The 14079-nt window shown below is 41.9% G+C and overlaps 1 protein-coding gene across 1 annotated transcript in view; it reads left to right on the top strand.

Annotated features, from left to right (window-relative positions):
* LOC115137205 (plectin-like) overlaps positions 1–9431 on the top strand; it is a 106002-nt gene extending 96571 nt beyond the window's left edge. The window contains exon 33 of the mRNA XM_029673366.2: positions 230–9431. Within this exon, the coding sequence (XP_029529226.2) occupies positions 230–6589 (6360 nt within the window). The 3' untranslated portion in view covers positions 6590–9431. The remainder of the gene's footprint in view (positions 1–229) is intronic.
* The last annotated feature ends 4648 nt before the right edge of the window (positions 9432–14079 follow it).

The raw sequence follows: 14079 nt of genomic DNA, 5'->3' as shown, positions 1-14079 counted from the left end.
TTTGTAAATTAAATGGTATTTTCTAGCAAATGTTTTTCAAATGAAACCGATTTCGAATACATTTAAGAATATTACATGTCGTATATAATATATAATATTTATATATTCATATTTTGATTATATTATGTAGCAGTTAACTATAATCAGAATAATATAATGTTAAGACCATGTGCAAAAATGTCTTTAAAGTTGTATTAATTTTATCTTTATTTTTTTCTCTCCAAATTAGATGGCCAATGCCCAACAAAAACAAATTAAAAAGGAAAAGATAATTATTGAGCAGACTATCCTGACAGAAAAACAAACGTTGCTGAAAAAAGAAAAGCTCATTGAGGAAGAGAGAAATAAGCTTGAGAAACAGTTTGAAGATGAGGTTAAGAAGGCCAAAGCCCTCAAAGATGAGCAGGATCATCAAATGAAGCAGATGGAACAGGAGAAGAAGAAACTCCAGGCTACCATGGATGCCGTTTTGAAAAAGCAGAAGGATGCTGAGGAGATGTGCAATAAGCAGAAAGAGATGCAGGATCTTGAAAATAAAAGGCTTGAACAAGAGCATTTGTTGGGTGAGGAGAATAAAAAGCTTCGTGAGAAGCTGCAGCAACTTTCTACACCTAAAAAATCAGTAACACCCCACACTAAAGAAAGGGAGATTCAAACTGAGGAGGTCCCTGAAGACCAGCTAATTGCAATGACAATGGTGGGGACTACAAATAAAGTATTCAATGGGTCTGAAGTAGTAGATGGTGCAAAGACAAACAAAGATGCACCATTTGCTTTTGATGGGATTAGGGACCAGGTTCCCGCCAGCAGGCTCCATGATATTGGTATACTGAACAAAATGGACTTTGACAAGCTGAAAACAGGGAAAACCACAGTGCAAGACCTGAGCAAGACCGAGAAAGTGAAAACATGTCTCAAAGGCAAGAATAGTGTTGGCGGAGTCTTGACCCCAGCCAAGCAGAAAATGAGTGTGTATCAGGCCATGAAAGAGAATAAACTTTCTCCTGGTGCTGCCACAATGCTTCTTGAAGCTCAGGCAGCATCTGGGTACCTCATTGATCCAGTGAAAAACAGAATGCTCTCTGTGGATGAAGCTGTAAAGGAGGAATTAATAGGTCCAGAACTCCATATCAAAATGCTTTTTGCAGAAAAAGCAGCTACTGGTTACAAAGATCCTTATACTGGAGACAAAATCTCACTCTTTGAGGCAATGAAAAAGGGTTTGATTGAACAAGACCAGGCCGTTAGACTTCTGGATGCTCAGATTGCAACTGGTGGAATAATTGACCCTGTCAATAGTCACCGTGTACCACTCCAGACAGCCTATAAGCAGGGCCAATTGGATTCTGAGATTAACAGAACTTTATCAAACCCTACTGCTGACTCAAAGTTATTCCTTGACCCAAGCACTCAGGAGAGCCTCACTTATCAGCAACTATTGGAGAGGTGCACCTCAGATGCAGAGACAGGCCTACTTGTGTTACCAATCACAGAGAACGCTGCACAAAGTGACAAGACCTACACAACTGAAGAGACTAAAGATGTACTCACTAAAGCAAATATCTCTGTTCTAGTTGGAAGATTCCAAGGAAAGACTGTGACCATTTGGGAAATCATTAACTCAGAGTATTTTACAGAGCTACAGAGGAAGGATCTGATTCATCAGTATAAGACCGGAAAAATCACAATAGAAACATTTATCAAAATTGTCATTAGTGTTGTGGAAGACAAAGAGAAGAAGAATGAAATTGTGTTTGATGGTCTGAGGACTCCTGTCACTGCAGCTGAACTTCTAGAATCAAAGATCATCAATAAAGACTTGTTCAACAAATTGCATAATGGCAAAACAACTGTCATTGAAATCTCTGAGATGGAGTGTGTTAAGAAAGCCTTAAGAGGAACACCTAGCATTGCTGGAGTGATCGTTGAGTCAACCAAGGAGAAAATACCATTCTATCAAGCTGTAAAGAAACAGATGCTCTCTCCCGAGACTGCATTGACTCTTCTTGAGGCTCAAGCTGGGACTGGATTTATAATTGACCCTGTCAAAAATCAGAAGCTCACTGTGGATGAGGCTGTTAAATCAGGTCTTGTTGGCCCAGAGATGCATGAAAAACTTCTGTCTGCAGAGAGAGCTGTTAATGGCTACAAAGATCCCTACACTGGAAAGAATGTATCCCTATTTCAGGCAATGTTGAAAGACCTTATTAAGAAAGACCAGGGTATCCGTCTGCTAGAGGCTCAGCTTGCAACTGGAGGTATAATTGATCCAGTCAAAAGTTATCGCATCCCACATGATGTTGCCTGTAAACGTGGATATTTTGAAGAAGAAATGAACAAGACCTTGAGCAACCACACTGATGAAACTAAAGTATTCTTTGATCCTAACATGTGGGAGAATGCATCTTATGTACAACTCATGAAAAAATGTGTCACTGACAAAGAGACTGGTTTTCCATTTCTTCCGCTCTCAGAGAATGCAATTCAAAAGTCAAAAGAGAAACAAAAGTCAAAAGAGGATCATCAATACACTGAGCTCCAGATCAAAGATGCCTTGAATCAGGCAACAATGGAGCTGCAGTATGGACCTTTCAAAGGAAGGAAAGTCACTATTTGGGAGATCATAAACTCTGAATATATTACAGAGGAACAAAGAATCGAGGTAATTCAACAGTACAGAACTGGAACAGTGACTATTGAACAAATTATTACAATCCTTGTCACAATGGTTGATACAAAGGAGACCAAGAAACAGGAAAAAGAACAGGCCAGCTTTGAAGGTCTTAGAGCACCTGTCACTGCCAACTCATTGTTTGAATCCAAAATAATTGATGAAGCTACATATGATCAACTCCAACAGGGCGAAAAGAAACCGAAAGAAATCAGTGACATGAACGCAGTCAGGAAATACTTGCAAGGAACAGATGGACAGATTGCAGGCATCTATATGGGTGACTCAAAGGAAAAGGTTAGCATTTATCAAGCAATGAAGAAGAATATATTGAAACAAAATACAGGTCTTGCATTACTCGAGGTACAAGCAGCAACTGGTTTCATTATCGATCCTGTCAAAAACCAGCGGTACACTGTGGATGATGCTGTGAAAGCAGGAGTTGTTGGTCCTGAGGTTCACGAGAAACTTCTTTCAGCTGAGAAAGCAGTGACTGGTTTCAGAGATCCATACACAGGCAACATTATTTCCCTCTTCCAAGCCATGAAGAAGGAGCTTGTGCTACGAGAACATGCCATTCCCCTTTTGGAAGCTCAGATGGCCACAGGAGGGATTATTGACCCAGTCAGCAGTCACCGTGTCCCAAATGATGTGGCCTTCCAACGTGGCTATTTCAATAAGCAGATAGCTAAGACCTTTACTGACCTGTCAGGGGATATCAAAGCCTTCGTTGACCCCAACACTAATGAAAGTTACACGTATAAACAACTGCAAGAGAAATGCATAAGAGATCCAGATACTGGTCTGTGCTTCCTGCCACTATCAAAAGCTGAAGCTCAAAGTCCAGTGGATAAGTCCTACGTATACACAGAAGAACAGGCACAGACAGACTTGACTAACAGTCAAGTGGATATCCCTCATCAGACCTATGGAGGGAAGGTAATGACCCTATGGGATGTCATGATGTCAAACCTGCTCCCTGAGGAGGAAAAGCTAAGGCTCCTGGAACAGTATCGCCGTGGGCAAATCACAAAGGAGAGAATGATCATCATCGTCATTGAAGTCATTGAACAAAGGGACATACTGAAAGTAGAGCAGAGCATGTCCTGTGATGTGATCAGACGAAGAGTCACTATTGAGGAGCTCTATAGTTCTCGCATTATCGATCTTCAAACATACAATCTGTTGAAGCAAGAGAAGAAAACTATCCGTGAGGTTATGGAAATGCCATCTGTAAAGCAGTATCTGTTTGGCACTGGCAGTATTGCTGGAATCCTCTCGGACTCCCCCTCTAAGGTCAGTATTTACCAGGCATTGAAGAGAGGTCTCATTAAGCCTGATTTTGCTATCAGTCTCCTGGAGGCCCAAGCAGCAACAGGATTCATCATTGACCCTGTGAAAGATGAATTGCTAACTGTTGACGAGGCTGTGCGCAAAGGGATAATCGGCCCTGAAATCCATGACAAACTTCTTTCTGCCGAGAGGGCAGTCACTGGCTACAAGGATCCTTACAGTGGAAAAGTAATCTCTCTCTTCCAAGCGATGAAAAAATACCTTGTTCCTGAGGATTATGCCCTGAGGCTCCTTGAAGCCCAGGCTTCCACTGGAGGCCTTATGGATCCAGAATACTACTTCCACCTTCCCACAGATGTTGCCATGCAACGCGGGTACATCAATAAGGAAACATTTGACAGGATCACTGATCCAAACTGTGATATACAAGGTTATGTTGATCCAACCACAGAGGAGAGACAGACTTATGCCCAACTGCTGAAGAGATGCAAAGTTGATAAAGAGAGTGGTCTGCGATTACTTTCGATGGCAGACAGAAGGCTGCTTTTCAAGGGTCTCAGAAAGCAAGTTACCTTGGATGAGCTGCTTTGTTCGCAGATTATTGACCAAAAGACATACAATGATCTCACTGAAGGCCTTATCTCAGTGGAAGAGGTCAGCAGAGAAGTGAAGAAGTACCTTGAGGGCACAAGCTGCATTGCCGGAGTATATGTAGAATCTAGCAAAGATCGTCTGTCAATCTACCAAGCAATGAAAAAGAACATGATAAGACCCGGGACAGCCTTTGAACTTCTTGAGGCTCAAGCAGCAACAGGATATATAATTGACCCAATACAGAACCTGAAGCTGAATGTTGGTGAAGCTGTTAAAATGGGAGTCGTTGGTTCAGAGTTCAAAGACAAGCTCATCTCTGCTGAGCGTGCCGTTACAGGCTACAGGGATCCGTACTCTGGCAAGAACATCTCTCTATTCCAGGCTATGAAAAAGGGTCTCATTCTGAAAGACCATGGCATTCGACTATTGGAAGCCCAAATTGCCACTGGTGGGATCGTTGATCCAGAAGAGAGTCACCGCTTGCCAGTTGAGATGGCCTACACACGTGGTCTGTTTGATGAGGAGATGAATGGCATTCTTACAGACCCATCTGATGACACTAAAGGCTTCTTTGACCCTAACACTGAGGAGAACCTCACTTACCTGCAGCTGATGGAGCGATGCCTGATTGACCCGGAAACTGGACTTGCACTTTTGCTGTTAAAAGAAAAGAAACGTGAGAGGAAGACATCCTCCAAATCGTCTGTGCGTAAACGTAGAGTAGTCATTGTTGACCCAGAGACAGGCAAAGAGATGTCTGTTTATGAGGCATATCACAAAGGACTTATTGATCACCAGACCTACATGGAGCTTGCAGAGCAGGAGTGTGAGTGGGAGGAGATTACTATCTCCTCATCTGATGGTGTTGTGAAGTCCATGATCATTGATAGAAGGTCTGGCCAACAGTATGATATTGATGATGCCACCACAAAGGGCCTCATTGACCAGTCTGCTCTGGATCAGTACCGTGCTGGCACTCTGTCCATCACAGAGTTTGCGGACATGCTGTCCGGAAACGTAAGTGGCACCAGATCTAGGTCATCCTCCTTTGGGTCCACATCATCTTACTCCAATAGTTCAGCCCCCTCTATCAAACCCCCAGCAACAATATGGAATGACCCAACAGAAGAATCGGGCCCTGTGGCTGGAATACTAGATACTGACACATTGGATAAGGTGTCAGTGACAGAAGCAATGCACAGAAATCTTGTGGACAATATCACAGGTCAAAGATTGCTGGAGGCTCAGGCTTCCACTGGTGGCATCATTGATCCAAATACTGGAGAGAAATTCTCAGTTGCAGATGCAGTGAACATGGGACTTGTGGATAAGATCATGGTTGACCGAATCAACCTGGCACAGAAGGCCTTCAATGGATTTGAGGATCCCCGAACCAAAACAAAAATGTCTGCTGCACAAGCATTAAAAAAGGGGTGGTTGTATTATGAGGCGGGACAGAGATTCCTAGAAGTACAATATCTAACTGGTGGTTTGATCGAACCAGATGTCAATGGCAGAGTTCCACTGGATGTTGCTATCAACAAGGGCACCCTAGATGCACGTACTGCACAGAAGCTACGGGATATCAGTGGATACTCCAAATACCTCACCTGCCCCAAGACAAAGCTTAAGATCTCATACAAGGATGCCATGGATAGAAGCATGATTGAGGAGGGTTCTGGCCTGCGTCTGTTGGAAGGGTCTTCTCAGTCAAGTAAAGGCCTTTACAGTCCTTACAGTGTTAGCAGTTCTGGGTCAGCATCCGGTTCCCGGCCCGACTCAAGAACGGGCTCCAGGTCAGGCTCCAGACGAGGGAGCTTTGATGCCACAGGCTCTGGCTTCTCCACTAATTTATCTTCCTCATCCTTCAGCTCCACAAGCTATGGGCGCAGATATGATGCAGGATCACACAGCGGATTTAGCATGGATGCGCTAGCACAGGCCCTGACATCATTAGCAATGGGCAGGAACTGCAATTCTGAAGAGAGAATTTTTACCACAATACAAACCAATTACTCCCCAGTTGCCTAATTCTTATTAGAAAAATAATCTACCTTTATTCTGCTCTGCATGTGGTTATTATGGGGCTTTTCAGCAATATGTTGTAATTATTTTTGCTGGCTTTAAGTTAATTTGGTCAAAATTTGATTCAGTTTTACATTTTCAAAGTCCATTTTTGTTGCATTATTTATATGCTTAAATACAGAAGAGCTGACTGTTTTTAGCAACTATAATGATATTAATAATAACCTTTTCAATATTAGACATATTGAAAATGTTGTATTTTTAAGTCAGCTTGTTATTAATTGTAATTAACATTTTCTGACTTGGGTTAAAATTATATTTGGATTCTATTAAATTCCATCAAAGAAAGTATCTTGGTTAAAGTATACATTTTTATAGCAAACCAAATTAGATGTGAAAGCTGTTAAACTGTTTGGTAGGAGGACATTTAGAATATCTAGAAATAGATACAAAACTTCCAATCTGCAGAGCAGAGTAAAGAGTCACAGAACAATGTATTATTATAATACTGGAGCAAATGCTTCAAGAAAACCAAGCCTCAAAATCTTTTCTTATCTCTGCTGTACTGTCCCTAATACTGTGCCAATGTCTGGATTCTACCTATCCCCTGCTTGTGATATTACAAGGGACTATCAAACAGTTAAAAATATGCAGTCTTTATACAGTTAAGCATCCTTCTGGAGAGAGCATTCCAAGGATGGCAATCCCAACATAATAAAACATGGACCAACACACTTGAAGTAAAAGATGCCTCACATCACCATGAAACACCATTGGACACTCCTGGTCTCATCTCAAGCTGCAATAACTTCTCAGCAGAAATCGTTTTGCCAGACACAAATCTTAAATCAATTCTGTATATTCAAGTAATTTTTTCTTCATTTTGTTGAAGCCTATGTTTTCCTGAGACCGTCAAGTCAAAACGAAGAACTTAGCTGAAATAAACGTTAGCGTTAACACTTAAGACTACACCGAGATACGTTTACATAATTCAGTTTAGCCTTTTTATTTTTCAGATAATTATTAACAAATAACTCTGAAAAGGCAGATCTTAATGTTTATTATGCAAAATATAATGAATCATTGTACTGCCTTGCTTCTACCCTACACCTGCCTACTAATATATCTGATCTCATATGGTAACAGCCCTAACCACCACCACATGAATCACAATTGCTGTATTGTAATGTTTTTGTTAGTGCCTGCATATTCAATGCATGAAAGGGTTTCACACACTACAAGGTGTGAATAATACTGTAAATTGAGTGATTCAGAACTGGAAAAATAATATGGTTATCATCAGGTATTTCCCAAATTCATGGCAGTCATACAAATGTTCTTAGTTTAATCTAGTGAAATAAAAGGGTGTTGAGGCGGTATGAATATTTTCATACCGCATCAACACCCTTTTATTTCACTAGATTAAACTAAGAAGATTTGTACAAGGCTAAGATTTAAATAAATGTTTATCACAAAAATGATTCAGTTTTGAAATGTATAAGACAATCGTTACTGACTGTATTCTACATATTTGGAAAATATATTTTAGCTTCGTCACTTGTTGCCTCGTGAACCAGTGTTCATATTTCCCAAGACAATTGCTTGTTTTTTTTTCTTCCTTAGAAGTACTTTCCTTTGTAAATCATCATGTTCTATCTCAATATTCATTATATTTTCATATGATACATTTTATTTTTGCTTTGCATGTTGTACAAACCTGGTTGAAAATATGCAATATAAATAGTTGTATCCATTTTTTCGTTGTGAAGCCTTTAAAATGGTTTGAAGGATGTACTTTAAAGTTGGGTTATCGGGCATGGTTAAAATGGTGTATTGAAAGGGTGACATTGTATTTTAATGTTAAGACCTTAAGAATGAAAATAAACTTATGAGGTATCAATACGAAATGCAATGTCTTTTGAGTATTTACATTTTTTTATGTTCGAGTGAAGATTTTTGCACTCCAAACAAATCTTTATGTAAAGATGCACTATGCAGAAATCGCTCCACCATAACCTGGTTGCTAAAATGTATAATTATTTGCCTAATTTCAGTTTATTTAACCAAACAAGTAAGTTTTGTATAGAAAATCATTGTACCATGTAAACTGCTGCAAAATATATTTTTCACAACCAAAAATATTGTATTTTCAGCTGTTTGAAGCCGGCGTACAAAACCGAAAGTAAAAGATGCAAAAAATAAACTTTAGAACGGGAAGCATAGAAATAGCACACATTGAACAGATCTAACGCTTCTTATACTTGCTTTCAATGAGAATGATAGATATATAACTCACATTTCTATGTGTATTTTGTCAGCTCGCCCAATAACTGTAGCTTTAATTCAGTGGAATTCAACACAAGAATAAGGGCTTTATGGATGTAATTGGAGAATCAGTATTTTAAGGTTTGAATGCATTGCTCTTAGACAGTTGTCACCTCCAGTAATGTTTTGTACTCAAACACTATACACAACTCACTTGCTCTTAATAGCTTTCTAATTCTTCTGAATTATTTAATGACACAGACAATAATACAATACAAAAGGTGTGGAACTCTATCTTTACATCAGCACAAGTGAAATTGAGCCACAGTTTACATATTATCTAATATTTTTGTCACTGTTAAGTGTCAAATGAGGTGTTAGAATATTCCATCCAATTGGTGACAGATTCTCATGTGAATATTAAAAAATCCGCATTAAGAAAATATGTGTATTTTCCCACCAGTGGTGTTTCCACCAAACGGACTTCTTGCAGATAAAAATCAGTGCATGTTGACATATGCACACAAAATGTAGCTTTTCACTTAGTTTTCATGTACCAAATAAAAATTTAAAGTTCAATCTATTTCCATTGCATTTTTGACTCTGCATTTTTTAATTTAGAAATTAATCTTAATCTAAACTATATTTTTCACAATTTATTGTTTACAGGGAGCTATAGGTATCATCTCTGCACATTGGGAAATACATATCACAGTTATTATTTTGGATATTGAAATATCAACTATTCATGTAGTTGTACATCGTACCTAAAATCATAAGACTCAACATTTCCCCCCCAAAACAATTCTCAGGACACTCATCAACTGCTTGAGGTCTAGCAATGCAGCTCATATTGAGAAAAAGATTATATAGTGAAATGCCTATTGGTCATTGTCCTATTGGTTTGTTGCTGTATGATGTTTGCAACAAACCGTATTTACTCAAAGTCGAGAACATACTCAGTCGGACCACACTAGCGGAATCTATTTCCAGACACGGCCTGCAGACACGGTGTAACCCAGACTAACATCTCTTAATGGTTTGATAAGCACTTTAACTATTCTATCCATATGTTGCTGTCCGAAAGCAATGTCAACAGAGACCCTCAAGTGGTGGAAGTTCAGTGACTGGTGCGTATTGAATATATATTTGAAACAAATTAATATCAATATTGTAACGGCAGATCTCCTCTTTGTCTGAAGAGAAGTAAGGATCGGACCAAGATGCAGCGTGGTAAGTGTCCATAATAATTTGAATAAAGACGAATGAACACTCGAACAAAAACAATAAACGATAACGTGAAATCTACAAAAACCGAAACAGTACCGTGTGATGACAAACACACACAAGGAAACAAACACCCACAAAACAACAGTGAAACCCAGGCTACCTAAGTATGATTCTCAATCAGAGACAACTAACGACACCTGCCTCTGATTGTGAACCATACTAGGCCGAAACAGAAACCAAACATAGAAAAACAAACAGACTGCCCACCCCAACTCACGCCCTGACCATACTAAATAAAGACAAAACAAAGGAAATAAAGGTCAGAACGGGACAGTACCCCCCCCCCCCAAAGGTGCGGACTCCATCCGCAAAACCTGAACCTATAGGGGAGGGTCTGGGTGGACGTCTGTCCGCGGTGGCGGCTCTGGCGCGGGACGTGGACCCCACTTCACCACAGTTTTTGTCCACCTCCTCAACCACCCGTGTGGCCTCTTATGAGCGGCGACCCTTGCCGCCGACCTCTGACTGGGGACCCTAGCCATGGGTCCCAAATGGACGGGAGATTCCGGCAGCGCCGGACGGCGGGGTACTCCGGCAGCGCCGGACAGGCGGGAGACTGCCTCTGATTGAGAACCATACTAGGCCGAAACAGAAGCCAAACATAGAAAAACAAACATAGACTGCCCACCCCAACTCACGCCCTGACCATACTAAATAAAGACAAAACAAAGGAAATAAAAATATACACTAATATATCCTAATATAGCTATTGTGTACCTAAACTACACTTACAACTCGTACATTGAATGTACCTAAATGATGGACATTATAGTCATAATGGTCTGAGAAATACAGTAGTCCTACAGTAAATGTGTGGCACGATTCATATGAGAAAAATGTCAGGCGCATGGCCAACACACCACGTCTGCACCCAGAGAGTGCCATGAATCTAGGCAATGACATCAGTCTGGTGATGATTCCCTTCGAAATGAAAGACTTGGTGGCTCATAAGTGGCTCATAAGTGTTGTCACGGAGAGGTCTTTCACATCAGAAGTGAACACTAGTTTCCACCAGTCCCTCCCACACACCCATGTGGGATGGAACTTTCTCTCCATTGTGCCAGGCAATCAATCACAACCTTCATCACTTGCAACTGCTGTTAAAACATTCCACAAGTGATTATGTTCAACCGTCCTCAGTTTAGCTTGTACTTGGATTAAGAAGACTGGTGCTGAAATGTCAGAATTATTTTCTTATAAAATGAGAGAAGACATAAGAGAAACCATTATTTCATTAAATGGCTCAGAGTCAGAAACATGATAGAACATGTCATTGTCAGAGATAAGTAAATAAATATATGCTTCAGGCACCCAATGAATCGTATAATGAAAGGTGTAACTGACCTGGAAAAGACGGCAAGTTTGACTTGTCTCCCCACCCATCTCTCTGACATGCATGACTGCCACCACACAATGCCTGGGTTGTTGTGTCATTGGGTGATGGATGTTAAGGTCTGTTTCAGCTAACTGTTGTCTAGAGCGCATGTGCCAAGAGTAGAGTAGGCACATTTGCTATTTAACGCAACAGTTTGTGACAGAACTATCAGTTGAAAATGTGATGAAAACACATTGAACTTTAGATTTTTATTCTGTACATGAAAACTTACAGTGGGGCAAAAAAGTATTTAGTCAGCCACCAATTGTGCAAGTTCTCCCACTTAAAAAGATGAGAGAGGCCTGTAATTTTCTTCGTAGGTACACTTCAACTATGACAGACAAAATGAGAAAAAATGCAGAAAATCACATTGTAGGATTTTTAATGAATTTATTTGCAAATTATGGCTCGATCTGGGGCTCCACGCAAGATCTCACCCCGTGGGGTCAAAATGATCACAAGAACAGTGAGCAAAAATCCCAGAACCACAGGGGGGGGCTAGTGAATGACCTGCAGAGAGCTGGGACCAAAGTAACAAATCCTACCATCAGTAACACACTACGCCGCCAGGGACTCAAATCCTGCAGTACCAGACATGTCCCCCTTCTCCAGTACATGTCCAGGCCCGTCTGAAGTTTGCTAGAGAGCATTTGGATGATCCAGAAGAAGATTGGGAGAATGTCATATGGTCAGATGATACCAAAATATAACTTTTGGGTAAAAACTCAAAAGCTCAAAGAACACCATACCTACTGTGAAGCATGGGGGTGGAAACATCATGCTTTGGGGCTGTTTTTCTGCGAAGGGACCAGGACGACTGATCCGTGTAAAGGAAATAATGAATGTATCGTGAGATTTTGAGTGAAAACCTCCTTCCATCAGCAAGGGCATTGAAGGTGAAACGTGGCTGGGTCTTTCAGCATGACAATGATCCCAAACACACCGCCCGGGCAACGAAGGAGTGGCTTCGTAAGAAGCATTTCAAGGTCCTGGAGTGGCCTAGCCAGTCTCCAGATCTGAACCCCATAGAAAATCTTTGGAGGAAGTTGAAAGTCTGTGTTGCCCAGCAACAGCCCCAAAACATCACTGCTCTAGAGGAGATCTGCATGGAGGAATGGGCCATTGATTATCGAGGTCGAAATAAAATCAAGGTGAAATATAGTTACCCGCTACCTCTGATAAATACGGTTATTGAGTCAATGCACGGGGCACGCTTCTTCACAAAATTGGATCTCAGGAGTGCGTACATTCTGGTGCGTATTCGGAAGGGTGATGAGTGGAAGACGGCATTTAGCACCACCTCAGGTCATTATGAGTACCTTGTCATGCCATATGGGTTGATGAATGCTCCATCAGTCTTCCAATCATTTGTAGATGAGATCTTCAGGGACCTGCACGGGCAGGGTGTAGTGGTGTAAATCGATGATATTCTGATATACTCCGCTACACGCGCCGAGCAGGTGTCCCTGGTGCTTGGTCGCCTGTTGGAGCATGATCTATATGATCTATATATCTTCCAACAATTCGTTTTGTTCAGCGTTTTTAGGGTCTGCCAATTAATACCAGAGGTTTATCTGAGGTTTTGGTCAGGATGCTGCTCCCTTTACCCTTCACTGCTAAAGGGGGGTCTGGTGCGCTTGCCGTGGTCGGCTGAGGAGAACAGGGCTTTTGGACACCTGAAGACTCTGTTTACCTCGGTGCCTGTGTTGAGTCATCCGGATCCCTCTTTGCCATTCATAGTGGAGGTGGACGCATCCGAAGCTGGGATAGGAGCAGTGCTCTCTCAGCGTTCAGGTACGCCACTGAAGCTTCACCCCTGTGCTGTCTTTTCTAAGAAGCTCAGCTCGAAACTATGATGATGTGGGGGACCGGGAGCTGTTAGCTGTCGTAAAAGCCTTGAAGGCATGGAGGCATTGGCTTGAGGGGGCAAAACACCCTTTTCTCATCTGGACTGACCACCACAATCTGGAGTACATCCGGCAGGCGAAGAGACTGAATCCTCGCCAGGAAAGGTGGGCCATGTTTTTCACTCGTTTTGTGTTTACTCTTTCTTTACAGACCAGGCTCACAGAACGTCAAGGCAGACGCACGGTTTGTGGGGCCGTTTAAAGTCCTGAGAAGAGTGAACAAGGTATGTTATAGGTTACAACTGCCCACTAATTACCGTATTAACCCCTCGTTCCATGTGTCTCTCCTCAGGCCGGTGGTGGCTGGCCAGCTCCAGGAGGCTGAAGTGCGTGATGTTCCTCCGCCTCCTCTAGACATCGAGGGGTCCCGGAGTACTCTGTTTGATCCATTTTGGATTCGAGACGTCGGGCGAGGGGCCTTCAGTACCTCGTGGACCGGGAGGGTACGGGCCGGAGGAGAGATGCTGGGTTCCGGTAGAGGACGTGTTAGATCCTTCCATGTTAAAAGATTTCCACTGTCTCCATCCGGATCGCCCTGCACCTCGCCCTCCGAGGCCGGTGTCGACGCGCTGCTGGAGCCATGCGTCAGGGGGGGGGGGGTACTGTCACGACTTCTGCCGAAGTCGTTGCCTCTCCTTGTTCAGGCGGTGCTCGGGGGT

Source organism: Oncorhynchus nerka, linkage group LG7 (assembly GCF_034236695.1).
Source record: "Oncorhynchus nerka isolate Pitt River linkage group LG7, Oner_Uvic_2.0, whole genome shotgun sequence".
NCBI classification, from domain to species: domain Eukaryota; kingdom Metazoa; phylum Chordata; class Actinopteri; order Salmoniformes; family Salmonidae; genus Oncorhynchus; species Oncorhynchus nerka.
The sequence above is the reverse complement of the archived record's forward strand: the minus strand, read 5'-3'. Positions and strand labels throughout refer to the sequence as shown.